The sequence below is a fragment of the Eptesicus fuscus genome, chromosome 23 (assembly GCF_027574615.1).
Source record: "Eptesicus fuscus isolate TK198812 chromosome 23, DD_ASM_mEF_20220401, whole genome shotgun sequence".
Classification (NCBI taxonomy): domain Eukaryota; kingdom Metazoa; phylum Chordata; class Mammalia; order Chiroptera; family Vespertilionidae; genus Eptesicus; species Eptesicus fuscus.
The window spans coordinates 6,057,187-6,071,951 of NC_072495.1; the positions used below are offsets into that span (position 1 = coordinate 6,057,187).

The 14,765-nt window shown below is 62.2% G+C and overlaps 2 protein-coding genes across 2 annotated transcripts in view; one reads left to right on the forward strand and one right to left on the reverse strand.

Moving 5' to 3' along the window:
* TESC (tescalcin) overlaps window positions 1–7,508 on the forward strand; it is a 48,327-nt gene extending 40,819 nt beyond the window's left edge. Inside the window, exons 4-8 of the mRNA XM_008142752.3 lie at window positions 662–801; window positions 1,834–1,895; window positions 1,990–2,097; window positions 5,300–5,347; window positions 7,238–7,508. Of these exons, the coding sequence (XP_008140974.1) occupies window positions 662–801; window positions 1,834–1,895; window positions 1,990–2,097; window positions 5,300–5,347; window positions 7,238–7,315 (436 nt within the window). The 3' untranslated portion in view covers window positions 7,316–7,508. The remainder of the gene's footprint in view (window positions 1–661; window positions 802–1,833; window positions 1,896–1,989; window positions 2,098–5,299; window positions 5,348–7,237) is intronic.
* A 4,471-nt stretch (window positions 7,509–11,979) lies between these two features.
* The window catches only part of FBXW8 (F-box and WD repeat domain containing 8), a 113,637-nt gene continuing 110,851 nt past the window's right edge, over window positions 11,980–14,765 (reverse strand). The window contains exons 11-12 of the mRNA XM_054712541.1: window positions 14,148–14,345; window positions 11,980–13,617 (exon numbers count right to left, since the gene is read on the reverse strand). Of these exons, the coding sequence (XP_054568516.1) occupies window positions 14,201–14,345 (145 nt within the window). The 3' untranslated portion in view covers window positions 11,980–13,617; window positions 14,148–14,200. The remainder of the gene's footprint in view (window positions 13,618–14,147; window positions 14,346–14,765) is intronic.

A 14,765-nucleotide genomic window follows, 5' to 3' on the forward strand; every position in this document is an offset into this window, starting at 1 on the left:
GACACTGACAGTGGAATCTCATGTGATTTTCACTTGTCGTGAAGTGCCATCCTTTTGGGTTTCCCCCAACATTCTTCCAACCATTTCGAAACATGAAGACCCTCCCGGTCCCTGAGCTGCGCAAACACAGGCGGCCCCGGTGCACAGGCACGTGTCCGATGGGCCCGGTGAGCTGCTGCTCTGCTCGGAGCCTCAGTTTCCCCAGGTGCGAGTCCCAGCTCTGTGCCCGCAGCACAGCCAGGCGGCCCTGCGGCCCAGGCCCCGGGCGCGAGCTCTCAGAGACCTCATGGGGGTGGGAGGGGGGGGCTGCGTGGCGCCTCCCAGGCCCCGGGTGTGAGCTCTCAGAGACCTCATGGGGGTGGGAGGGGGGGCTGCGTGGCACCTCCCAGGCCCCGGGTGTGAGCTCTCAGAGACCTCATGGGGGTGGGAGGGGGGGCTGTGTGGCACCTCCCAGGCCCCGGGTGTGAGCTCTCAGAGACCTCATGGTGGGGTAAGGGGGGGGCTGCGTGGCACCTCCCAGGCCCCGGGCCCAGAGCAGGCTGTTGGGAAATGGAACCCAAGCTCGGAGGCCATGGAGGGCGGAGTATGTGTCCCAGAGGGCCGAGTTCTCCGCGCTGCGGGGTTTTTAACTCATTTCCAACACGCCTCGCCGCTCCCGCAGGAACCTGCGCAAGGGGCCCAGCGGCCTGGCCGACGAGATCAACTTTGAGGACTTCCTAACCATCATGGCCTACTTCCAGCCCATCGACATCACCATGGACGAGGAGCAGGTGCAGCTGTGCCGGAAGGAGAAGCTGCGATGTGCGCACCCTCCGTGGGCGGGGGCGGGGGTGACGGGCATGGGGAGGTGGGTCCCAACGACCCCACCACAAAGGGTGGCTCTCCCGCCTCCGAAATGGCCCTGGGGCGGCTCCCCGTGAGCACCCTCAGCAGGGGAGGTCCCGGGCCTAGAAGGGGTTGTAGGTGACGAGCAAGAGCAAGGCCCTGGGTTCAGACGGACCTGGTTCCCGCAGGCCCTCCCACTGGGCGGCCCTGTGACCTTGGCCTGCACGTGGGGATCTGTGCACCCAGGCTGGCTCGGAGGCTGATGGGATGACCGGGCCGTGGAATCGATGGACCTGGGTCCAAAGCCCTGGCTCCCCCTCCCTAACGGGGGCCGAGGGCATGCACCTTAACTTCCATGAGCTTCCACAGCCCCTCTGAGCCTCATGGGGGGGAGTGTGAGGATGAGGGGAGAGGGTGTTGGACCAGGGCCTCTGGCCAGCGCTGGACAGATGCCAGCAAAGGGGGCTCCTGAGCTTGGGGCTCCCTGGGGCTGAGCCCCGAGGGCGGGAGGTGCCTCTGTTGCTGTGGGCGCCAGTGATGGCAGCAAAGGAACATGTGGATGTCACCAGGAGGAGGCGCTAACGCCCCTCATGCCCGCAGTGGGGAGCTCCCATCAGCCAGGGACAAAACCGTGAAATAACACTGCTTTGTCTCCATGCCAACGAGGCTGCCACATCATCCACGCTCCGTGTGCCAGGCATCCTGGGCCCTAACCCGCCCGCTGTCACTCACTGAGCCTGGCAGCGCCATGAGGGAGATGTTCGCTATTCCCATGTTATAGGTGAGGAAACTGAGGCTCAGAGAGGTTGGGTCACCTGCCCAAGGTCACCCACTAGGCAGCGGCCAGTCTGCCCCCTGGCCTTTGCCCTTGACCCCTATGGCTCTGGCATTCAGGTTTCACTGTTAGGGTCTTTTGCTCAGTGTGAGGTAGGTTAGGAGCTGGGAGGGTTAGGGGGCAGGGCCCGGCGCCCTCCACCTCCCTGACTGAGCCTTCCCCTGCCGCCCCAGTTCTGTTCCACATGTATGACTCGGACAGCGACGGCCGCATCACCCTGGAGGAATATCGAAATGTAAAGTATGCTCCTCGCCCGCCCGGCCAGGGCTCCTGGCACCTCCCGCCCTGCGGGGACGGAGGCCCTGGGTCACGTCTCTGCCCGCCGGCAGGTGGTGGAGGAGCTGCTCTCGGGGAACCCGCACATCGAGAAGGACTCGGCCCGCTCCATCGCCGACGGGGCCATGATGGAGGCGGCCAGCGTCTGCGTGGGGCAGATGGTGAGTGACCGGCCAGGGCGGCCGGCTGGGGGCCTGGAGACGAGCTGTGCGGCCTCTGAGCGACCGGCAGCGGCAGCGCCTGGCCCCGTGGCAGGGCCGGGCAGTGGGGAGCGCAGGCTCGCTCTCCTGTGTCTGTCCTGCGGGCTCGGAGGGGATTTGAGGCCCTGAGGTAGGGCCACCTGGTCTGGGGCCCTGAGGAGCTGGGGGGGGGGGTACCTGAAATGTGGGCGAGGGCTCCGCCTTCAGAGCTGCGGCTGCGGAGGGCGGGAGCCCCCAGGCCTCCACTGCTCAGGCCGGGCGGGCAGAGCTGGGGTCGGGGAGGACCCACGGGCATGAGCACCGAGCAGGACACGTGAGCGTGGCCGGGCCACCTGGTGTAGACAGGCCGGGCCCTGCTCAGGGCTGCAGGTCAGCTGTGCTGAGCTGGCGGGTTGGAGCCGGCTTCCCACCCCGCACGGCACGTGGCCTGGCGGCGGCCTGCTGGGCCCCCACCCACCGGTGCCAGCCGCACCTTCCCAGTGTGACAACCACAATGTCTCCAGGCGCTGCCAAATGTCCGTGGGGAGAGGGGCCGGGGGGAGGGGGGCCGCGGGGAGGGGGGCCGCGGGGAGGAGGGTCGGGGGGAGGGAGGAATCCTCCCCAGCGAAGAGCCATTGGATTTGCGGGTCACGGGTAAATGCCCAGTGACGTAGTCGCCACGCGTGCCCGTAGGAGCGGCCGCTGCCCGCGTTCACGCTGCTGTGGGGGGTGGAGGCCCCTCTCCGAGGGCGACCACAGCCTGGGCGGCCACTGTGCGGGGCCCTTCACATCCGCGTCGCATTGATTCTTAGCCTCGTTTTTACTGGTGGGGACCGAGGCTCAGGGACACGAGCTCCCGGAATCTGGGCTGTGCTGAGTCCGCTCCCTCGTGGGGGGAGGGGCCGTCTCGATGGACGTTCCCTGGGTGTCGGGGTCCCACTGGGCCGTCCCTCCCTGCTCCTGTGTTTCGGTCAGCTCCGCTGTACACGCCTTTGTGGCTGAGGGTCACAGCATGTGTGTGTGTGTGTGTGTGTGTGTGTGTGTGTGTGTGTGTCTGTGTGTGTGGCAGGGTGGTGAGGGGGGGGCTGTTTCCTGCTGGACCTGCTGTTTGTGCCCCGAGCCTGAGCCCAGGGGCCACCGCAGGCCAGGCCTGCCCCCGGGTGGGGCTGGGGGTTGTTGGTCTGTATGTAATCTGCCCGCTGCTTGGGCGCCGGCAGGCTTGGCTTCCGAGGAACCACCCCACGCAGCACTTGACTGCCACGGAAAGACTGGGGACCCCACGGGGAGCGCGGGGATGCCCACCGGTTGTGAGGCCCAGTCCCATGTGACGGAACCACACGCGCCCCTTTCAGCCGCCCCCGGCCCCCGCTCCGCCTGGCGCGCCGTCTGCACGCGCTGTAGGAAGCGCGGCTCGCGGCTGCTGACGGCACAAACCCCGCACAGCCCCGAGCGGGCGTGTCGAGCCGCCGCTTCCCGGCCGTGCCCGAGCGCCGTCTCCTTAGGCACCGCACCCTCCGTGGGCCCGTCACACTCTCCGTGGCGGCGTGGGCCGGAGGAGCGGACGAGCTGCGTGCGTGTCAGGTCTGCTGGCCTCTGAGGTCTCTGAGTGTGTCTGCCCGCGCCGCCCCCACACTCAGGACCCATCACCCCTTCAGTGGACGTCAAGGCCTGTCACTGACGGCAGCGGCTTCTTTCTGGAGTGTTCTCTCTGGGGAGGCTTCCTGGGGCTCCAGAGGGGCGTTGCTTGGCTGGGGTCTCGGCCTGGGGTGTTTCCCCGAGCCCCCCTCTCCTTCCTTCCAAGGGTGCCCTGCGGCCTGGCTCGGGCCAGGGGCCTTGTCTGTACTTGGCTCTCCTCGCTGCCCCGGGGACGGGGGTTGCCCGCAGGGACAGGACAGCCACTCTGCCTGGGCCCGTGACGGGCATCTGAGGGCTGGCTGCATTGATAACATTAAAGAAGTGTGTATACCAAGGGAAAGGAAGAAACCACAGAGGGAGAGCCCTGTCCGCGGCACAAGCGGCCTGGCCCCGGCCCTGGCCGTCCCTGTAAGGGCCGCAGGCAGCCCGCCGTGGGAGGCTGCATCAGTGGTAACGGGACAGCGACGTGGTAAGCGCTCGGGACAGCGCCGGGCACGTCGCCGACTTCCTTCAAGACACGGGACAGCTTCCAGGGAGGTCCCGAGAGAGAAGCGTCTCCTTGGCCTCCTCCCTCCCCCGTCCCGCTCCCTAAGGGAACAAGGCACATGCACGCCATGCGCCTGCTGGCTGGGTCCCTCTGCCGAGGTGAACGGCCCTGGCTTTTCCTCTGTGCCGACCCCCCACGTGGCCGCAGTGGGGGTCTGCTTACTGGGCAGAGGGCCTGCAGACATCCTGCTCCTGGCTGTGCTGCTTGTTCCACTGTGTACGTTTCCCTGTCGTGTGTACAGATCGCCCTTTCCTAATGGCCGCACAGTGGCCAGTCCCATGGACAAGTGACGTTGACGTGGCTGGGCATCTGCGATGCTGGCCGGGCTTTCCCATCGCTAAGGGGCCGGGGGAGGTGTCCGGGGGCCCTGGAGCCAGAGCTGAGAGCGGCAGCAGAGGGGACAGGAGCCCAGCTTCCGTCCACGAGGCCCTGTGCCCACAGCCGGCTCCCAGCGGGAGGCCAGCACCGCCAGTGCCGGGGCAGGTGAGGCCACGCCAGACGCTTTCATGGTGACTCACTGGGCACACAGGCCAGCCCTTCGACCCCCTGCTCCTTTCCCCAGTGGCCTGAGCTCGGATCAGCCTAGAACCGGTTCTTATCAATGCTGGGGCGCTGAGGCAGGACCAGGAAGTGTGTGCCCATTGGCGTCCTGCTGGGACCTGGCAGAGGGGGCCGGGTGGGGAAGGAGAGCCCGTGCCTCGCACCCACCCCGCCTCCTTTTCCACCCTCGTCCACAGGGTCCCCAACCGCCTACCCTCCCCCCTCCAGCCAGTGAAGGGGCCGTCGAATTCAGGGTGACTGGCCTTGAGCTGGAGACAAATAACGCAGAATGACCCTCTTGTGACTTGGCCTAAACAGGCCCAACCATGTATGCGCGCGTGCACATGTGTGTGTATGTGTGTGTGTGTGTGTGTGTGTGTGTGTGTGTGTGCGCGGGGGGCGGGGCAGAGCCTCCTGAGCCTCCGGTGGCAGCCACTCACCCTGCCTGTGCTCTGTCCCCAGGAGCCTGACCAGGTGTACGAGGGCATCACCTTCGACGACTTCCTGAAGGTGCGTGTCCGGGGGGAGTCGTGGGTGTGGCTGTGGTGGGACTCGAGGGGGAGCCGGCTGGTCAGGAGGAGACGCATCTCTGTGGAAAGGGTCAGGCCTGGGCGTGGCCTTTAAAACAAACTGGTTTTACTTACTTTTTATTGAAAAGTAATAGTCACGCGTGGTCAGAACATTTGGAGGGTACAAGGGTGTACAACGCCTCTCCGTCTCTCCCAGGCGAGACCCTCGCCCCTCCTCAGAGGTGGGGCCACTGCACCGCGGGAGGCAGGGCTCCGGGACGTCCGGGCCCAGACGAGGGACCCACCCGAGTGAGGTCCTGCCCCGGCTTTCCCCCTGCGCCCGCGGGGCGGCTGCGCTCCCTCGGCCTCCCTGGCGGGCGCTCGCGCTCCCCCTGGTGGACACTCAGGCCTTGCTCATCCTTCCTGCTACACAGGACTCCCAGGTTGGGAGCTGGGACCCCTCGCTGCTCTGACAGGAGGTACCCCGTTGCAGGGAGATGAGGCCCCAACCCTCTGACTGGCTCTTTGGCCCTGAGCACCCCAACATCGGGGTTCCCAAGGCCTTTCTGGGGGTTGAGGAAGAGAGGAAGTCGGGGGGCCTGTGCATGGAGTGGGGCCGGGCCCTGCTCCCGTCTGCAGCCCTGACCTGGCCCGTCACCAGCACACGCCAGGCCCAGACAAAGGCTGCGAGGAGGCCCGTGGTCTCCTTCGCCTTCCCAGACGCACCACCCGGGGCTGGGCCGGGCGAAGGTAGGAAACCTTCCTTTTTTGCCTGAGAAGCCAGCTTCTTCCCCGAAGGCTGGCCACCGCCAGGCCTCCAGCCGGGAGGGCCTCCCATCCTGAGCTCCACCAGCTTCCTTGGTGACCCCGTTGCCACCTGCCTTTAGCAGAAGCCGTCCTGGTGCCCATGCATCTTTCCCGGGAACGTCCTGTCACCCAGCGAGGGCCAGAGCCTCCCGGGGAACCGGGTGTTTCCTATGGGGCTCCCCACCCCCAGGACAGCTGCAGGGCGGGCAGCACGTGGGCATCGTGCGTGTGACTGGCAAGAACCGCGCCAAGGCCTTCCTGCGGCTTTGGCCTCCCCGTCTCCAGCCCCCGGCCGTCCCTGGAGACGCTGTGGTGACAGCTTGAGGGTTTGACGTTCTTACATAAGCAGGGAGCCCGTGAGAAGTCACCGCCCACCACATCCCTCCGTGCTGTTAGCATCCCTCCCGCCCGCGCTCCATTTGGGGCCCTCTTGGGGGGTGGGAGGCGCTGTGTGGCTGAGGAGCTGGCGAGCACCCAGCCGGTGTGGGACTCTGTAGGTGGGGGTGCGGGGGGGGGGGAAGAGGGGGGTCAGGCAGAGCCCGGCCAGGCCGCACTGGGACGGCCTCTCCAGCACCAGGTGTGTGGCCACGGCCCGGGTCTGAGTGGAAAGGACGTTTCCTCTGAGCGGGTCTGTGTAGAACATGGGACGGTTACAAAGACCAGACTGTTGTCACCTTTCAATGAACGACGAAGGCTTACTGAAACCTCACCATGCAGAGCCCTAAAGTTGATAAAACGCTTCTGATGATTCGACACCCCACACCCCAGTCTTCTGTGCTGTGGGGGAGAGGTGGTGGTCTCGGCATTTTACGGGTGCAAAGGAGGTGTAAGGGCGTGACTCGGAGCCTGAGGCGGTGGAGGGATGGGCGTGTGGGTTCCGGACTCAGTCGCCACCTGGGTGACGTGTCGGAGAACGCGGATGCCAGAGCCAAGCTCACAGCAGAGCGGCAGTCCCTGCGGTGGCTTAGCTGTTGTCCCTCGGGCACATCTCTGATGCCGGCGGGGGGGATGGGGGGGACGGGGGGCAGGGTTCAGGACTTGCCTGGGTCAGTGTGAGGCCCTCACGCCGCTCCGTGCGTTTCAGATCTGGCAGGGGATCGACATCGAGACCAAGATGCACGTCCGCTTCCTTAACATGGAGACCATGGCCCTCTGCCACTGAGCGCCCCCCGCGCAGCCCCCCGAGGCCGAGCAGCCTCCCAAGGCCGAGCAGCCCCCCCCGAGGCCGAGCAGCCCCCCGAAGCCTGAGCAGCAGGGCCAGGCCTACGGCTGCAGCTCATCCCGTCCCCAGGACAGGGCATGGTGTGTGGGACTTTACTGTTTTTATCTCTAATAAAAAAGGAACAGGGTTTGTTAAAGAACGAGGCTCTTGTCTGTCCCTTGCCCACACGAGTGGCCAGCCACTGGCTGGCACAGCGGAGACCGAGGAGCAAGCAGCGAGTCGTGGTCGAAGGCTGGTTCGAGGAGGGGACTTGCTCCCGGTTGGGTTCGTTTTGGTAATGTGTCTGCTGTTCTCCCTGCAGAAGTGCTGGGAATTAAGTCGGGAGGCAGCTCCTTGCTCCCAGGCCTGGGCACTTGGCCGTGGGCTTCCTCAGCGTCGTGGCCGCACATTTAGAGCCTGTGCGGCTGCAGGGCCCGAGCTGGCCTCGTGCTGCTGGGCACCGATGCCAGGGCTCAGGCGGGGGTGCTGTGGCCCCTCCTGGCAGCATGGGGCAGCGGCGGGGCCCAGCACTCGGTCCCCAGCGTCCGTGGCAGCGATGTAGACCTGGCACCGCGGGGGGAGGTGACCGCCCCAGGTAAGCATCTCCCAACGCTCACCTGGTTCGGGATGGCTGTGGGCGGGGGTGAGGAAGCACAGGCGGTGCATGGCAGGTGGGGCCGTGGCCTGAGAGTCAGCAGACGGCTGGCCTGGCTCACGGTTGGGGAGCTGAGATGCCCTGCGCCTCGCCCGGCCGGTACTGACGCCCTGGGCACAGCACTGGGTGGTGGGAGCTGTAGCTGTTTGCATTCCAGGCATCCTCCTGGCATCGCGTTAAGGAGACGCTCGGTTCCTTTACTGACACTCGCTGGGCAGTGCTGTTCCAGCCTTCTAAGAAAGTTCTCCTGCGAACTGGCAACAGCTGTTATTTGCATTCTCTAATTTAAAAAATATATATCTGTATTGATTTCAGAGAGGAAGGGGAAAGGAGAGATAGCAACATCAGTGATGAGAGAGAATCAGTGATCAGGGATCAAGCCAGCAACCCAGGTACATGCCCTGACCTGGAATCACACTGTGACCTCCTGGTTCATAGGTCAACGCTCAACCACTGAGCCACCACGGCTGGGCTGCATTCTCGCATTTTCAATTCATAGTTTTGGCGTAAGTGCGTTACAGTACTTCTGGAAAAGGGACAGCCGGGCGCATGTGGGTCTCTAACCTGTTCTTGTCTGGCCCCAACTTTCCCTTCCCAGGGCCTCACCTTAACCCCATTGGCACACAGAGGCAAATGCGTCGTCTAGGATGAAGCTAATGTCGGCATTTATATTAAAAACCAGAACAGAGCAGCAAGGTGAGTTGGAGAGAAGCGGGCAGTGTGGGCCGCAGGAGTCCGAGGGTGGCAGACGCGGCTGACGGAGGCTCCTGCCTGCGTCCTGTTGTCAGAAGCGCTTGGCAGGATGGCCGGGCCTCGGAGCCCAGCTGTGCCTGAGGACGCTGGCCTGGGACCCGCCACCACCGTCTCACGCGTGCGGACTGCGGCCCCCACACCCTGTGCTGCAGGTGGACGGTCAGGGTAAGTGACGGGGACAGTGTGAAGTCCTGCCCAGGGCTCTGCATCCTGGACTAGCACGTAACTCAACCAACGTTTAGGCATCCTGAGCGGTAGGTCAGGCGAAGGCCTCTGCCTCCTGCCCTCCGGGGCCACCTGGTGGGAAAGACCAACTGAGAACTAGGAAGAGGGCGGCCGGGCCGTTTCCGGGCGGGGCTGGGCTGGGCTCTCCTGCTTCCCTGGCTGCTGGGGATCTTGCTGTCGCCCGTGGGTTTTCCGGCGGACAGCAGGGTTCTGGGGTCACCGGACAGCCTGGTGTGGGGGGACCTGGCCCAGGAGGTGCCTCCAGTGCACCCCGCGGCCGTGCGCAGGCGTGGTACCCTCCTCATGCCCAGTGAGAGGAACCCGGGGTCAGAGCGCAGGACCCTGGCGGGGCTACAGCAGGCCTGCATTTGCTGGACGCTCCCAGTTCGCTTCAGTTTTGTTCTCAACAAAGGCAGCTCATTGATGTAAAGTGTTTTTATAAATAACGCATCTCCCACGGGCCCATGCCCTGAGTTGGAGTTTGGATGTGGGCAGGCATCAAATGCTTTCACTTGCAGACCACACAGGGGCCAGGCTTGATGTCTGAAGCTCTGGGCCACTGCTCACCTTAAATGGCTCATTAGCGTCAGATTCCTCACTAGGAGCCCAGGCCGTGCTGCTCAGAAGGAAGCTGATTTGTTCTGTGAGCCTGGGCCTTCGCTCACTCGGTCGTTTGGGGAGTGACCAGGGCTGGCTTAGTTGGTACAAACCTCCCAGAAGGGTAGGCTACGTCCCCACCGTCTAGTGGGGCTGCTGGCCTTTGATGAACAAGCTGAGGGTTGCTGCTCTGGGCACAGGTCTCGAGGTGCCATCTGGTAGTGTGGAGCGGGCCGGGGCCAGGCGCAGTGGCCTGGAAACGGCTTCTCTTACCTGCGGGACGAGCGGGTGTGCCCAGGAGGGGCCGGCTGGCTGCAGACCCAGTGCGAGTGCAGCAGCCCCTGGCCCCTGGCTGGGCCCCCTCATCGAAGCAGGTGATGTCTGTTCTGAAATGTACTCTAACACAGCAGGTGAAAGGTCAAACAGATACATGTGTTAGCGCTCCTATCAGGAACTGCAGTGACTAAGAGGAAGTAGGCAGAAATCAATGCAAAGCCAAATATTTGAAGGAAGCTGCTAAGTCAGGGCTTTGCGGGCCTCAGGCTCCAGAGGGAGAAGACGGGGCAGGGCCGGTGCCCAGGTGGAGGGTGAGGTCACTTACCCAGGATTCAGGTGGAAAGCGGGATCTCATCCTACACTGCCATATCGCCAAGAGGGAAGAGTTACCAGAACTCGGCTTTTGGACGAATACGGCAATTTGACACACCAGCCATTTGGTAGGGTTACAAAAGGGCTGTGTAATGGAAATCTAATAGGAGAGGCCTGGGGGAGGCATTCTGCAGCCACGTTAGACATGAATTATGGATAAGGAAACGGAGTAAGGTTACAGCAGCTTCCAAGTTTGGCCGCGCACCCTCTCAGGGAACGAGTTATGGCTGGACTTTAACAAAACAGTTCCATTATCTCTGGTCCAAGGGACGGGGAAGCTCTCTCTGTGCTTCGCTAATGGGAGTCGGTCCCGTATGGCCCGACCCCGTCACCGAGAGCTGAACCCGTCCCTCCAGCTGCACGGCACGGAGGCGGAGCTGTGCTGCGAGCGCATGGTGGTTCACACAGGCTGCTGCAGAGTTAAAAATACAAGGCGCCTTGGCAAGGGTTCTGCAAACACCTGCTTTGCAAGCTGTCGTCCCAGTGGCCTTGGGGAGGCCTTGGGAACGGAGGGGGAGGGGCTAGGTGTTAAGCACACTTCCCGGGGCCTTAGGGTCGCCTTTGTCTCTAGGAATTGTGAGCACGCCAACAGGGGTCCGCGACGGGTGCGTGAGCTTGGCCCCGAGGGACAAGTGATGGCGGTACCGTGGCTGCCGGTCCTCTGACCCGGGCCCGCTGGTGACCTCGTGGGCAGAGACTAGGTCCGGTCTGCACCGCGTGGCTCAGCAGGAAGGCCTCGGGGTGTGCTGGGAAGCAGTGTGCAGCCACCCCACCTTGGAGCAGTGTCTCCCAGCAGCGGGAGGAAGAGAAGCTGCGGCAGGACAGGCTCAGCTCCGGGTGGGGCCATTTCCCTTCCTTCCCAGGGAAAGAGAAGCCCCGGGCCAAGCCCTCGAAAGCCGCTGCTGGAAGCCCTCGCTCGACACCGGAGGCTGAGAGGGAGCCGGCGCCACATGGCACCGCGGCAGCAGCCGGAGGGAGTCTGCCACCACAGAGGCGGCCCGTCCAAGTCGCCGCAGGCCCCTGCACCGCCGCCAGGTGACCATCTGGCCTGGCCGAGGGGTGAGGCGGGCAGGTCTGTGAGGCTCACAGCGTGGTGGCCGGGCAGCCAGCTCTGTAAGCTCAGGCCGCCACAGCTGCTGCCCAAAGCAAAGGCCCCAAGTCAGGGAGGAGGAGGAGGAGAAAGAGGAGGAGGAGGCAGCTCCCGCCTGAGCCGCTGTCACGGCCCGGCTGTACTGGCCGGCCACCGGCTCTGGGGAAGCCATTTCTCTGTGATGACGGACAGAGCTGCAGGGGCCAGTGTCTGCCATTTAACTGCAGAGCAGGAAGCACTAGCCCTTAGGGTTGGGGTGGGGAGGAAGACTTCATCTTGGGGTGTCAGCTTTCCCTCTCAGAAAGGCCCCAACTCCCGCGTAGGGAGATGTTTCCTCCTACCAGCTGAGACCCAGTGAGCCAGGGGTTCCCCTTGCCCTGGGCGGGTGATGCTGGGGGTCTTCTAACCAGGAACTACTGTCTGGGCACCGGCAGCACCCTCTAGTGGCAGAGACGCAATTCTCAGGATGCGCCTGGTGCACAATTTCACAGGTAGTTTTGTGGGTTCCCTGGCTCCTGGGCTCAGAACCCTGTAGTGGTGGTTCTGAGATAACAACTCGATCGATCGTGGGCGGCAGAACCAGGCCACTGAGCAAGGTGAGAAGTCGGGGCTGGGGGAGATTGGTGGCCAGGGGAGGCAAATCAATTGAGCAATAAAAACATTTTCGAAATTTAATATTAGAACCAACATAGACATAGTAATGAAGCAGAAAGCAGTCATACATTTTGAGAAAGACACAGAGCCTGGAGTCTGGCCCTTGGTCCCTGCAGCACATCCCAGTCCCCTCTTCTGCGGGGAGACAGCAGGGAAGAGCTTGGGAAGCAGAGGTCAGATCCACAACCAGCTCAGAACGGGGAGCAGCTCCCTGAAAACAGCCCACGGGGAGGAACAGCCCCGGGGGTGAGCAGAGGGGTGGACATGGCCATGCCTTTCTCTGCTGCTGGGCAAATAGCGGTTTATAAAGGGACTCTGACCCTTGCCCCACCCGGTCCGTGGCTCCGGGGTATAGTTTACAGCGGAAAACACTGAGGTGGGCGTGCTGAGAGATGACGGTTTGGGTGACAAACGCTTCTTTGCAAAACCCAGACACTTTCAGGAATGGGGGGGAGGGGAACCTGTGCTTGTAACATTTTACACTGGACCAGCTGTTGCAGTGAATAACAGTAGTTTAAAACTTTTTAATTTTGGTGTAATTGTCTGGGCCTGATTTCTTTAAACTGTTCAATTATGTAAAATTGCTGCAAAGCTAGTACGGAGGAATGAACTGGGAGATCAGACTGAGCAGAACTGTTCCTTAAAAGGAAAAATGTTACCCAGTGGTCCAGTGGCATTAAGACAGAGATGAACACCTTACAGAAGCGAGGGGTCAGAACCCCGAGTGACAGTGAGGAAATCCCTCCTTTGCTAACTGCAGCGGCTTCACTCCTGAGCTCGTGGGGCTGAAGGAGGCAGAGCCATCTGACAATGCCGCCTCCCGATCCCGGAGGGCAGGCTGGCGGAGAAGTGACAGTTCCCAGTCACGGCTCCACTGGCCTCCCAGTGGACGTGGGACTTTAAGGACGACCTTAAGCAATCGGAACCTTCACCATCAAAGGTGCTGGGACTCTGATGGCCCGCAGGGCTGGGCCCATTCCACACGCTCGTGTGCAAGCTCCACTGGCGTGGCCACCCCGCTGGTCTAAGCATGCGGAGGTGAGCCTCCCCGGGGCTGGATATGGTACGTTCATGGTCACTCAGGTCGTTCTGAATTTCCTTCTTCAAAACCAAGTTAAGTCGGAGTGTTTGGAACCTGCAGATGTTTTGGTTCTTTAGCTTTTTGTTGGTTGCCAGTTTTATTGCATTTAGGGTTCAGGGTGACTGAGGAAGGCCGGCCTGGTATCTTTCTTGGTGTCCGTCACTTTCTGTGACAGTCTACGGGTATGTGGGAAGGTACAAATGGCATATGTATCTATTGGGTCAACTTGTATATTAGCTAAGTACATCCTGTGCTTAAGTGGTTTTGCTGCTGTGATCTGTTGCTAACTCCCTCGAGCATGGTCTTGCTTCTCTGTAGTTGTGTCCGTGTTACTGGGATGTCCTGAAGGTCTAGCAGGTGGCTGCCGCCAACACTGTAAACCAAGAGTAAGGCAATGGTTTGCCACTTCACCCTCTGGAAGTGGAAGCTGTTTGTCAAACGGAACAGTTCTCTCGCCGTGGCTTTATCTTAGTGGTTTGACATGACGGTTCCTCCCGTGTAGAATCACCATCCGTCCCACTTGGAGGATGCTGTCTATTCAGTGATTATGTAGAAAATATCTGCTTTGTATCACATGTTGTAGACGCAATAATAAGCAAAATAGTCATTAATGAAATAATGGTATAAATATATAATTATAAAAGCGCTGTGGAAAAATACTGCTAACCCCGGTTTGCACTGGTGAGATGCTGTCGGAGAAGGCCACCCGAGTGAACACCCGATCTCATCTAGGCACAGCCCTGGGGGAAGGACTGGAGGCTGGGCAGTGGGAGCAGGGCCCAGCAGAGCCTTGTTCACAGTGATAAGCCCAGGCCTTAGTGGAACTGCAGGGTCCAGCAGAGACGGGAACCTGCTGGGGGTGTCACCCCTGCGGCGGGCTGGAGGAGGAGGAGGATGTGGGGGGAGGCGGTATACATGTGAGTCATCAGTGTGTGGTTCTCAAGGCCAGGAGAGAGGGACCAGTGAGGTGCAACACGCCTGACAAGCCCCAGCTGTGCACAGTGGTGGGAGGAAAACAGACGGGGAAAGTGCAGGCAGTTCAGGAAGGTGCGTCACACAAGGACCCCGGGGTTGCTTTCTTCCCCCAAACCTTTGAAACCCGGAGCAGAGGTCCTCTGTTGTTCTTCCATTTCTCATTGTCCCCTAAGTGCTGTCGTAGGGGAAGGCGAGCGCGAGGTCATAGCTGTTCCCCGCCGTGGTGTCGCAGGACGGGCGGCAGGCGGGAAGAGCACTCTGCAAGGCCAGCCGGTCCACTGCGAACTCGTAGGCGTGGACCAGCCCCCGGTGCCTAGAGGGAGCACAGAGAGGGCCGTCCTAGCAGATCTGCCCTTTGGGCACAGTGTGCCGGACACTCAGGATCCGGGGACTAGAGGTAAATGGGTAGGTAAGTGCCAGGAGGAGAGGCCCCTGGCCTCAGGCTGCTCAGAAGCCAGCCCAATAAGAAGCACCCGAGCCTCGTGCATGGGGTCAGGAGGGAGGGGTCTCCCTTGTGTGGCAGCTGAGTCACCCAGCCGACCCCGCAGGAGGACTTAACTCAGAAGCCGTGACTAGGACTCTAACCTGCAGGTCCCTAAGCCGTGTGTCTCGGCCTCTCTGCGTCCCCACCCATGCAGCCATCCTGCAGCAGCAGTGAGGTCTTGTGGGGAAAACACTTAAAACGGGCACGTAGCACATTACTTGCTAATATCACTCACCCTATTGCATCGAT